The following is a 13,582-nucleotide window of genomic DNA, read 5'->3' on the forward strand; positions in this document are numbered from 1 at the left end:
GGTTTTGCCTTAATGGAACAGTGTGCCTATATTTTCTACTGTTGAAGTGGATAAATAAACCACATAAGAGTTTGTTAAAGCCTAAAAATGCACTATATGGAATCTTTCTGACCCTCCTGCAAGGCCGTCCTGACATAATGCATAAATATCTGGGATTAGGGTACAAGTTAAGATCCTGCTTCAAACAGCATGTTGGTGACATAATGTGTTAGTTAATGATACACACAAACTAATAAAAATATTAAGAGCCAGCTAACTTTTAATATGTGGGGGCGGGGAGAGAATTACAACATTATTTTAACAGTTTTACATTGAATTAACCTTTTTTTATTTTTGTATAGGGCTAACCACAAGTTTTAAATGCAAGGCCATAGAACATATAAATTAATATAAATGAGAGGCAGCAGCTCCAGCATGGGTCCGTCGCCCCCATAAGAGCTATAGGTGACCTGAACAGGTAATTCCATCAGTCAGCCCCTCTCCAGTGGGGAAAAAACAATGGAGGCTATGTGAGGAGGGGCAGGTAACACCTGGGCTCCCCTCACATTGTCAAGAGACAGGCTTAAGACATCTCCATGAAGCTAGCGACAAAGATTTAGAAATTTCTCTCCCACCCATCCCAAAATTTTGTTATGCATGTCTAACATATGTTGTCTTAAGCAGAAGCAATCTTTTTCTCCTGGTCACAGCAACAGCAGAACTGGCATACCAGCCAGCTCAGTGATGCAATTAATATACAAAGGAAGGTATGGTCAGACCTGGATAGAGTCCCAAGAAGAGTTTGGCAGGCTGGAGCTGCCAACTGTGCGGTTGGACCGGCTCTGTTACCAGATCAACATGTGGGAAAGCTGGGTGCCAGCTATGCAGTTTGGCCTAAGCATTCTGTGTTGGGGCCGGTGGAAGGAGGTTAACGGAAATATGACTGGTGAGGATCCCTCCCATAGTTGTTTCAGAGCGGAGGCGCGGGAAGGAGTGCAGCCAAAGGATGGCTGATGAGGATCTCCCCCATGGCAATAGTTTTATGGGAATTCTCTGAATCTGTATTGCTGGGGATGGCCAGCAGATCATGTGTTAACATATTCTGTATAGGGTTAGAAGAGAACTCACAGCGCTACAATGGTGCAGATTAATTTATTCACACAGCTAAGAGTTAAAAAGGGGAAAAGTTCTCACTCACAAGCTACTGTAGGTGCTATCACCCAGCACATAGTATAGCGTGGTAGATCACACAAGGACCTCTCCTTGTCTGCTGCCTCTGTAGCCTCTGTTTTCCTTCGTCGGTCTCCTATGATTTAACATATCTTGTGTGACCTTTTTCTTCAACGTGACAAATGTGTGGTCTCATTTAAATTCTTGCGAGAAAGATCGGTGTATTAAGCCTTTAATAAAGAAAGGATTATACTTAAATATAGAGATACAAACAGCTTTCCCAAGATTACAAGATGCTACATGCGTTGAAACTTGTACCTTCTAATGCAACCCAGTCCCGTAAATGCAAGGCCAATTCTTGCAAACAGAACTTCAGGGAAATGTTTGCTTTTAGATAAATAAGATCAAGCTTAGACTGAGATCAAAATGATACCAACAGTTCTTCAAAAGGATTGCTCCTACTCATTGCACTACAGCCTGTACCTCAGGAATCAGGGGGTCCCTGGAACTGAAATGAATGTGATTCAGCTCTGGAGACCCTCTGCTTCAGTCCTATGTACTACAAATAATTAAAACAGCGCAATCTGCTGTAAGAGCTGTGTTTGGAAATACAGAGAGGGACAGCTTCTCTCTGCTCTTTGCCCAGCTTTTCCAGATTGGTGGCGGCCCAGTAGGATTAACGCAAGGACCCCTGCTCTGTTAATCCCTTCAGGACAGCCAGCGTACTGGCCTTTTGGGCGTGGGAAAGCTGTGATTGGGCCGCAGTCAGGCTCCATTTAGTTGCAGTTTCCTTGGGCCCAAAACGAACTTAGCATCTCTACCTCATGCGTTTTCAGTACAAAGGAGACAGAGGCCCCACCATGGAGCCATATCCACCATAAGGGCTACAGATGGATGAAGTAGTAAAATAAGCTATCGCCCCCAAATGCCCTGCAAGGAGGAAGTGAGCAAATGGGACTCTTGTTGGGGGAGGGCAGCGACATCAATGTGGGCTACATAAGGGGGGGAGGTAGCAGACCAGCCTCCACCTGACTTATCCAAGGGGGTAAGGATAGGATTAAGTGGACCCCAAGGCATTTTGTACACACTCATTCAGGACTGGGACTTCAATGGCTGCAGCAGAGGAGGGTCCTAAAGCAGTGCAGATAAAGAAATTAGGAGGGGGAGGGGGGAATCCAATGCCTATAGAATGTACATCAAGTCCAGGGAACTGTACAACGTAAATGTATAAGATGCTGCTAACATGCCTTTCTGTCTCTCTACCAGGAAAATCCTCCCAGGAAAAAGGAAGGCAAACAGCAGCACAGCAATAGACGAAGAGAGGCTGATGGTGTGGATAAAAATAGACTTTAATGAAACAACGTGCTGACAGGTCCTCTGACGCGTTTCTGCCCGTGGGGCCTTTGTCAAAGAGTGACCTGTCAGCGAATCAGACCTCCTTAAATAGTGAGTGCAAAACCGGTACACCTGTAGACCAACCCAATCAAGTGGGTAACAGGTTGCCCGGATCACAAAATCACCATTTTGGAGTATACAAGGTTAAAAACAAAAATACAGGAATAGGCATAGTAGATCTTTGATATGTATAAAATAGTACAATATAAATATAAATATAAATATAAATGTAGATATAAATATAGACATACCCTACATACTCTAAACAATGAAATCTAGTAGCCAAATCCTACTTAAAAAACACAATAAAATAAGGTCATGTGCACGCTGGTAGTATAAATCTTTAACATAGTCTAGTTAGATATTGATACACCTTAACATAAGAAAAAAACAAAAAAATGACAGATAAACAATGATGTCACTATCATAATTATATAAAAGGAAACGGGGGATGTAGAAACCAAAAGGGGGGGGGGAGAGGAGAGGGGGAGGGGGGCGGGGAGGGGAGAGGGGGAAGGGGAGGGAAGGAAAAAGGGGGGGGAGGGAGGAGGAGGGGGGGACACGAGGGGAGGGGAGAGGGGGAAGGGGAGGGAAGGAAAGGGGGGGGAAAGGGGGCGGGGAAGGGGAGGGGGCGGGGAAGGGGAGGGGGGCGGGAAGGGAAGAAAGGGGAGGGAGGGGAGGGGGGGGGAAGGAAGGGGGGGGAAAGGAGGGGGTGGAGGTGGGGGGGAGGGGAAGGGGAAAGGAGGAAGGGGGCGGGAAGGGGAGAAAGAGAGGAGAGGGGAGGGGGAGGGAGGGAAAGGGGGTGCAGGACACGGAAAAGGGGAGGGAAGACAAGAAACAGTCCTCATTCATCTAAGAAATGTTTTAATTCCCATTCTATATTTAAACCATGGGGTTGTAGTGTATTGAGGGAAAAAATCCATGACATTCCTTTTTTGTTGAGGTTATTTAACCTATCGCCTCCTCTGATGTGAATAGGAATATGTTCCACTCCATAAAATTTAAAATTCTTTAGACCACCAAGTGGACATTGTGAAAAATGTTTTGCTACAGGATGGAATAAATCCTTTTTATTAATTAATCTCAAATGCTCTGAAATTCTTATATGCAAGGGTCTGATTGTCCTGCCAACGTATTTGATGTTACAACCACAAATGATAACGTAAATGTCTCTCTACCAGGTGAGAGTGTGAGAACACAGGAAGTTTGTCTCTTAGGCTATTCCTTCATATATTGGGCCCAGAACATGGTGAAAGACCTAGAGTGCGGCATTCAAACCGGTTTTGAAAAGTAGATGATGAACCGAGCAATGACTGGGACGCAAAGGTTTGGTCTGGGAGGAATTGCTACCAGCACTGGCTAATGCCCTACCGAGCTATAAATACAAGCCCGATTTGTTATCCTCCTGCATCTGGGCAGGAACGACCTGGCCAATCACAAATCTTTAGAGTTAATCTTCCAAATTCAAGCAGATTGTGCCAGGTTGAGAGTATTATGGAATAACATCTCGCTAATTGCATTCGAGATAATTCCACATTTAACATGGAAGGGGGCAAAAAAGTGGCAGGGATTGAAAAATCTAAAAGAAAGATCAACAAGCCATGGGTGAGTTCATCCTCTCTTGAGGGGGAAAGGTAATGAAGCATCAGGACATGAATCTGAATTAGAGCAACAGGCACAGGAGGGATGGCATGCACCGTCGGACAAGGAATTGGATATATTCATAAACTACTATAAGGAGAGTCCCAGAAGCGTAGAAAAATGCAAGGTCATAGCTAAGGGTGGGCGCATCGGCCGTAGGGTTTCCGAGGTCCCCCTAATGGGTCCTCCGGGTTGCAGAACTGCTGTTCCAGCCAGTTCAGTGATGCAGAGTATGGGCAAAGAGCAGGGCTTCGACTGTTCAGTCAGGCCCTGGCAAAGTCCCAAGAATAGATCAACTGTGCGGTTCTGTCCAAATCAGCATGTGAGAAAGCTGGGTGCCCAAGCTGCCACTGGTGGGGACGTTAGTAAAAGCATCCCTGGGGGGAGGGAGACCAGCATAGGTCTTGTCTAGGATCCCCCCATAGTGATTTTTGAGCGGGGGACAGGGATGTAGTGCAGCCGAGCTATGGCTGGTGAGAATTACCCCCTGGAAAGACCGGTGCATTGAGCCTTTACGCTTGTTATCATTTTACCAGTGCACAACATTCTTGACCTACCTCTTTTCATGTTTGCACTCAGCTGTCAAGCAGGTTTACTAATGCACCTGATCCACAAAGCCTTTGGAAGGTCAGAGTTGTGTGACCCTGTTTGCTGTGAAGCAATGTGTTGCTGTCACTTTTGGTACTAGCCTGATAGCCAACTCTGCCAATGAGACTCTCATAACTTGCTGAACATGTTATATTGTTTCTACTTGCTTTGCAATGCGTTACAAACCTTTCAGGTGCTGGAGGAGTTACTTATTACTTTAAATGTGCTGACCTTCCCCAGTCTCTAATTGAAAACATGCTATAATATTAACCAGTTTTAGGTATGAGTATTTCTAATTAACCCTTTTGTATTATAAGGGGCTTCGTGAATTTGGTTTTAGGAATATTAACCCCTTGAGTGCCAGAGGGGCCAGCACAATGCACTCGAGGGGTTAACAAAATCATGCTCTTATTAAAAGGGATTGACTCCCATTGCCACTACCAATGTCCTTTCACCCCCACTGAACTTTAATAAAGAATCCCATACTATGGAGGAGGCCTCTTCTATTTATTATTAGCATCGGTTGAAAGATATGGTAGAACTGTCAAAGGGGCCCACTATACGATCAATTTTCTCTATAAAAGAATGAGAGGAATATATAGCTATACTCAGTAGCATTATCAGGCACATCATTTAAAATGACACTGCATGATGCTGCTTTATAAATTATATCATTTTCTGTAGCACATCTCAGCTGCTAATCCCTGCAGGAGTCAACACATTGAAAAACAGTGCATTGGCTACCCCATCAGCAACTATAGAGTTAATAATATGCGGACACAGAGGCCCGGACTCGAGAGACAATAAGGTACCAAAGGTATAGCACACGCATAAACCCTTTACTGACATAAAGGTCTGTTACACAAATACGATAACAAGCAAAAAGTAATGCTTATTATCTCCTTGTAACGCAAGAACTAGTGGCAGTGCAGGGCTGCTGATAACTACACAGAAAGAGACTGTTGCTGCACAGAAATCATTTTAAATGGTATTTACAGATAAAAAAAAAGTTGGTGTAGGAGCCCACATCAGCAGCAAACAATGTATCATGAGAATAGGAAACCTGGTAATGATAACTCATTTCAGTTATCTATTTTCCTTTTACAAATGTGATGTTGTCTTCCTTTGCTCTTCTTTAATCTGTCATCTGAAGTGGCCTCAGTAATGTTGGCATTGGCAATGGTCTGCAGCCCTTAACGCGATTGGTTAGTGGATTACCGGGTTGTCATGTGACCATTTAAAATGATCAGGGTAATCCTCATTTCACCTTCACTATTAGTGGAATAATGCTAGCCTTGCTAAGAATCATCTTACACGTATTCTCCCAAATCAGGCTTACAGCTCAGAGCAAGACGATGGCATGAGCCCGAGATCTCCTTCTGTCCCGTGAAGGAGAAACGCCCAGGGGATACTTGGATTTTTCTGTATTTATAACATCTTATATTTGTTGTTATTGTTTCAAATCTGTATCAATTGGATTCAGGGGCTATCCTGGGAAGGTGCAGTCTGATTTCACCTAGTTTGCAGGTACTGGTCTCACCATGAGCGCGGTGACAGAGGAGGCAGTGGAGAAGTTTCTGGACTCCAACCCTACCTTTGCAAAGGAGTACTACGACCTTAAATTCAGACCCGGGATAATAAGCGATCTACTCAGCTCCCAAAAGACCAATGTGGATTTCTCCAATTTTCACCCCCTGAGCAGTGTGGAGGAAAGCGAGATCGTTTTTGACCTCATTAGGGGCTTCCAGGAGAACCTCCAGTGTGAAAGATGTGTATTCAATGTGCTCAAGAGGATATCCTTCATCATTCAGGCAGACAAAATGAGTCTGTTCATGTACCGCATGAGGAATGGCACTGCTGAGCTTGCCACCAGGCTCTTTAATGTTAACAACGATGCCACCTTGGATGACTGCTTAGTGGTGCCAGACTCTGAGATTGTTTTTCCATTGGATACTGGAGTGCTGGGGTTTGTGGCGCAGTCCAAAAAAATAGTGAATGTCGGAGATGTGACACAGGTGAGTCAAACTATGGAAAATATCATGGAAAGCAAAAATTCCGTGGCCAATTGTCACATTATAAAGACAAAATGTGTTTAAAGCTCTGAATAAGGATTCTAAATCCACATATAAATGAATGTTGATTTTATTGTTTTCTTGCTTCAAATAGACTGCCCACCATAAGCAGTAATAATCATGTGCATCAATTCAAACAGGGCATGAACTGTACACACCAATCTCTAATCCGGGATTAAAATCCTTCTTTTCAAAAGCAATAGCAACTCCAGAAGATAAACTGCCATGCAGGGTGTTTTGTGCATCATTTACAGAAACCCAAGCCTTGCTGTGCCTCATCTGCTTCTTTGTGTATAGTATCATATCCATGTTCCCTCAGAGCTAGATGTATTGTGTTTAAATCCTGGATATGGTAAAATGTCGTTCTGAATAGTTTGAAACCCCGGCGGCGCTGAATATTTTAGCACATACTGTACTCAACATTATGAGGATAATCCCATGTAAGCTTATAGTGTTAAATGATGCCTTGCAGATGATGATCCCAGAAAGATTATAGGGGCAGAGGAGATGTCCAGAAAGGAAATGTTTGTTAAATAAGGCCTACTATAAAATGTCATATTTTAGATTTAAGATTGCAATCACATACACCAAGCCCTACTATAAACTACTGTATATGACTGTGTATAACAATACAAAAGTTATTTACTGTGTAATGCTGACAGTATATACAATGTTGCATATAGAGTAGTACAATTCATTCCTATACTTTCCTGAGGTTTCTATTCAACACGTTGTGACACGGTCTTATAATGTAAGGGTAGATTTTTAGCTCCTTTTGTTTGACTTCCATTCGATGCATTTGAATGGACCTTCAATCTTCCCGGACAAGGTAACTTCACAGTGTATTCAACAGGGGCCACAGGTAGATAAAATAGGGAAACCAAGATCAGATGGTCCTACCGCTTCCACCATTCCTTTGCCACTATGTCATTTCGTCTCCTAATAATGTCGATAAGGGCAAAGGGGCATTTACTTTTGCCTGATTTTTTGGTGTTGTTGATTTAATAAATGCAGCAGTTCCTCACCTTCACAGCAATGGAATTATCCCTTGTGATCCACAGTACGGGTGAAGATTCTGCCCTCCAGGGCAAGCAATATGGCTGCCTATTTGGAAGTGGAGCAGCTTCGGAAATAGTTTCTGTAGCAATCCAAGAAAGCTTAATAACATTACAAATCATTTAAAAGGGCATAAAGAGCGGAACATTTTTTTTTCCGATGCAGTATTATCTTATACTACACAACTGATTTATTTTTAGAAAACACGTAGGATTTTTTTTAATGAAATGCTGCTTTAATGTATCTTTAAATTTCCATCACATTCGAACCTAGAATATTCTGTGTAACAAATCCTTGTATTCCCCCAAACCTCATGAACTTTCTGGTGACACCACAGGCCTTCCTAACAACATGTTTTCTTTCCATTTCAATACGTTGTTCGTTAAAAAGGTGCATTTCCAAGGGCAATGACTTTGACTTCAATAGTTTACAACCATTGGTGAACTGATCATGAATGGCTTTGCTACAGTGATGTTAATGTGCAAGAATATTGCAATCTGAAACACTGTATCCTACACCTACAGTACCTAAAGTCCATACAGGTCCTATACATAATACCTATTCTTTACAGGACAGCAGTTGACACACATCCATTATGCAAAATAAAATAAATAAGAAAATTGTTTAGAAAAATGAATGAATAATTAGATACATTGATCAAGAAGCAGGGGAGTGAACAATAGTTCTGGTTTAATACCTGCCTTGTGTGAAATTGAGAAGCCAATATTGCTCTGCAATCTTATCATAACATTAGCTTGGAATCTCATAAGCGCATGAATGATATGTTGGTAAACACAGACTTCATCTGTTCTGTATCCGCTTTTCTCATATTGTCCAAGGCTTGCTTCAAAAACATTAGACATGGTGGAATAATGAAGATTCATTATTGAATTGGCATCTGATATGCTGTCACCCACGGCGAAGCAAAGCAATGTCATCTACCTCACTTGCATGCATTTATAAGCAGTGGATGAGAAGCCATGGGAATATAGTGGGACTGCATTTAAATGCAGAAGGGTACAGCTCTATTGAAGAAGTGAGCAACCTTCGGAAAAGTTTTATGGTATATTAATATTATTTGCACTGAAATGGAGAAGTTGTTTCTACAGTATATCCCATATTTTTGAATAAAGAGAAGTAGTAGTCTAGGTTTGTAAAAACAAAAAAAATTGTGATTCTCTGCACATCTTTGTGCTACACTGAGACCATTATATCTAGCAGTAATACAGTTTGTGAAGAGCATGTCTTGTGGTAGCAACTTTCATAGCGATACCTGTCTATTAAGAAGAAACTGACTCTCATTGCCTGGCTCAGGTCTATTCCAGTCATTCCTCCCAATTTATTTCTAGTTACTCTACTGAGCTTTTCTGTGCTATAGGAGGCCATGATGTCCTCAAGCATTCCCTGGGTGAACCTCTTGTCTTAATCTCTCAAGTGTGGGGTACTAATTTCCAGAGAGGGCCTGAGCAAAAATGTATTAGTGTCTAAATTTATCAAAATGATACTGATGGGAGTGATTGCTTGAAGCAATGATGTGGGAATGCATGCTTAAAAATATCATATTAATGTCCAAGATTAATGAGATTTAATGAGACAAGATTTTTGTTGGCAACTTGGTCAACAATATCAACATGATGCACTTTAATATACCACATGTACACAAGAGGGCATCATTCTGAGCTGAATTCACTTTGGTACAGGTCACTAGGCGCTACAGTATCTCTACGATTATTTTGAAGGGTCTACTAAGAGAGAACCCTCTAAGCTCAATATCTCAACTGAGTGACATATGTTCTAAAGATTAATAAATACTAGTCTATAACCAAATTCACTCTGAACACTCCGATATATGTAGATTTACACTTATTGTGCTGTACCTGTGCTGGTCAAATGAGTTTTCTGTAAGGACGACTATAGTAAGTCCTATTTAAGGTGTCCATACAGAGTCCTGTCCATGGAAAAACAACACTTTGTATGAACTGGGAAATTTTAATTCATCGACCAATGATGACATGGAATGCATTGCTACAGCATGGCTTCATTTACATCTTATTCAATAACACACCGTTGTTCCCATATGGCTCCAGGCACTTCTGAATCATATAAATAAACCTTGCTGCATCTACAGCAGCAGCTCAGTGAGTAAAGACACTGAGTGGCACTGAGAGTTTGAAGCAGGAGAACCTCGTTCAATTCCCGATGTCAGCTCCTTGTGACCTTGGGCAAGTCACTTTATCTCCCTGTGCCTCAAGCATCAAGAAACATAGATTGTAAGCACTACGAGGCAGGGACTGTGTCTGCAAAATATTTGTAAAGTGCTACGTAAAACTAGCAGCAATATACAAGGTCAAAGAATTATTATTATTATTACACAATACATTATTGGCAACATTATTAAGTCCAATTGATGGAGTGGTATCCTATTCATGTTCTTCCAGTATAATGACATACTTAATAAATAGTGGCAAAACCCTGCCTCAAATGGAGTTGTCTGACCATGTGACCTGGTACAGTGTGTGAAGTCTCAAACCACCAGAGTTACTAAAGATAACCACCAGAGTTACTAAAGATAATGCATGTAATTTAGCCACCTCTTTTATAAACTCATTGGCATAGTTATTCTGCCTCATTTCAAAGCCATACCACTCTATCTTGCCAATGACAAACTACTACATTGTATTAAGAAGTTCTGTATAACCCCAATAAAGGAGAAAATCAGTTCCTTCTGGGTTTAAAGGTTAAAGGCCATATTTCAGTGTTGCTCCAAAAGACACCATTCAGCACTGCTTACTATTATACGTTAACCGGGAAGGTATTAAAGTACCATGCTTATTTGTAAAAAAAAATCTTGATATTAATAGTCGGTAATGCCCAGAAATGAAGGCAACTTGCCCATCAGGTGCAGCAATCAATAATGCCCTCCTGACCTGCCGGATTACCAATTCTCCAGCTCAGGGGGCTGCCAGACCCACTGGGTCTCCCCCTCCCCTTTCACTGGGACGGCTGCATCGGTTTCACCTCCGGCAGCCAAACGCCTTCTCACTGTCCATCGGGGATACTTAAATATAGCACCCTACAGCTCATTCAAATGAATGGGCTGTGAGGTGTCTTCTACAGTAGCATGAAAGGTGCCTTAGAAAGTAACACCGTTTAGTAAATATGACCCAGTCAACTGAACGATTAGGTGCCTTGTGGCGCACCGCTTTGTAGTAAAATCTTGGTAACAGCATTTTTTTCTTAAATCTAGATTAGTATACTGTAAGTATTATTATTTTTTCAGCTCAGCTTCCAATGATAGTAAGTACTGTGATCTAAAGCTTTTAAGGAATTTCAGTGGATGTATAAAGTCTTTACGTTCCTCATCACCCAGCCCTGTAACATCTTCTATGACATATTTTTATGTTAAATAAGTTAATTGAACATAGGTGATTTTACTTTGTGAATAACATTTTATTAAATGATAATAAATATACAGTTACACCATTAAAGAATATATACTCTACAATATCCATGGAGGATACACACGGGCATATTACTGTGTCCTATTCCTGTTACAAAAACAATTAAAATTTGCCCATTTGCCCACCACTTTAAAAACATTTTAAAGGATGGGAATCAGTGTCCCGAAGCAGAACGCGCTATTTTCAGCTGCAGAGACCCCCTTTCCCCCAGTTACCAAGATACTTATCGGTAAAGTTGCTGGTATGATTTTGTTTTTCAATCCCTCGCATCACGCGGGCCAACACGAAGCCATAACAGGTGGCCTGCAATGGCACTTCCTATTGGCCCTTGTGATGTGGGAGATGTAAACCACCATTGCTTTTCCCCTTGGAGGGGACTGACCTCCGATATCTTTGCCAGTAAGTATCTCAGTAATTGTGGCGTCCTGATATGGGGTAAAAAAAAAAAAACCAGGCAGAATTGCTGCTTTTAACTTCAACAATTGAGAAACATTAACAGAACAACCTTTAACATATTTAGCATTACATTATTTGGTTATTAATTATGAATATCAATTTTGTTGCGTGCGTTGTACATTAAATCCATCAATCCACCATAGGTTTCACTATTCACTTTACTGTTAGGTGGGGTTACTAATTATAAAGGCTTATGTTATTATTATTAATATGTTTTATTAGTGGGGTGACAACTTATTCCGCAGTGCAGTGCAATGCGGGAGGGCAATAAGAAACAAAAATAGTACAAATAAAGTAAGTTGACACAATATGAGACAACAGGAATGGAGAACACTGTCTTGAACAACGTAGAATCTTAAAAAAGGGGGTGTTATAACACGAGGAATAGGGAGGTTGCTCAACATGGGTTATAATTTACAGTGCAATGGCATGGGCTGCAGAAAACATCAGCCAAATGGCAGCAAACAGCCCTCAGCTGCTGCCTTGTGCAGGTCCGTGGTACGGAGAGAGAGTCCCTTAGGTGGAATGAGGTGCAGGTGGCTTGGAGTCCCACTCTGGCAGCACAGAGCATTAAACGTTTGTAGCTGGGAAATCCAAGCAGAGGGGAAGGTAATAATTTACATGCTGCTAAGCTGGTCCTGTGCAGAAGTTTGGAGACCCTCTCAGGACTGCTGCCTTGTACAGGTCCATGATGTGTTAAGGAGAGTGAGGCCCTTAGGTGGCAATGTATGAGGTGGTTTGTTTACAGTTATTTAGTGAATGTGGATTTAATACAAAATCTAGTTCAATGCGTTTCTAATCATATAAGATTTGAAATCATGTCATCTGCTTACTATCACTAACATAGTATTTAATTTGCAGCCAAGCCACTTCAAACTTTAGGCAAACTACCTCATTTGTACCGTAGCACTCACCACTAGGTGATTTGCCACTTTTCGCCGCAAGTAACCTCCTCTTAAGAGTTCCATTACATTTTGTTTAGCAGAGGCCCAATCAAATGCTGAAACTGCAGTCCGCTTAATAAATACTTACACCGATCTGTATTTAACAGAACAAGAAGTGCAGTCATTTCAGTTACCCAGAATTCTATGCAATCATTTCACTAATCCCAGCACATGCTTATGAGGGTTTCAGTGGAGGGTCATGCGCTGCATATTGATGCCGACATACTGTATAGTATTCCATGTAGAAAGTCTCAAGGTACAAATTGCCTCATTCATGAAACCAAGGTGGTTTAGTAAAGGGGGTCATAAAATAATATGTGTTATCATCCTAGTGATTTAGACAATTCCCATATTGCATCCCTATGGCAACTTGGGTAGAACATTATTAGTTTGTCTTCTCTTCATTTGCATGCTCCATACTTTACAAACAGGTCCCACAAAAAAATCTCATGACAAGAATGCCATTTATATTTTCTTTTGTTAGTGTACTCTTTACCACTAACATTGTATCTCTCAATTGTAGGTTAAATGTATTGCGTTTTTTTTTTTTTTTTTTGCTATCACTCATATTATACCATGGCCTTCCAAACATACAGTACAGAAAAGTATTATCTAAGTATTTTGTTGCATGATCACAATATCGCTTTCCCACCCATATTGGCATAGTTCAGATAAAACTGCCCAGCATGCAGCAACAGCAATTCCAAGCCCAACAAAGCAGCCGCTGCTTTGAGCAGTTCTATGAGCAAGTAATACAAAGGTCACTGACTTTAAAGGGAACCAGGAAATGTGTAATTTGAGATACAGTTGAACACTTTTA

At 41.4% G+C, this 13,582-nt stretch overlaps 1 protein-coding gene across 1 annotated transcript in view; it reads left to right on the forward strand.

Annotated features, from left to right (window-relative positions):
- Positions 1-6,057: 6,057 nt before the first annotated feature.
- The window catches only part of PDE6A (phosphodiesterase 6A), a 110,675-nt gene continuing 103,150 nt past the window's right edge, over positions 6,058-13,582 (forward strand). Inside the window, exon 1 of the mRNA XM_075600942.1 lies at positions 6,058-6,788. Coding sequence (XP_075457057.1) covers positions 6,315-6,788 — 474 coding nt within the window. The 5' untranslated portion in view covers positions 6,058-6,314. The remainder of the gene's footprint in view (positions 6,789-13,582) is intronic.

The sequence above is a fragment of the Ascaphus truei genome, chromosome 5, assembly GCF_040206685.1.
Source record: "Ascaphus truei isolate aAscTru1 chromosome 5, aAscTru1.hap1, whole genome shotgun sequence".
In the NCBI taxonomy this organism is placed as follows: Eukaryota; Metazoa; Chordata; class Amphibia; order Anura; family Ascaphidae; genus Ascaphus; species Ascaphus truei.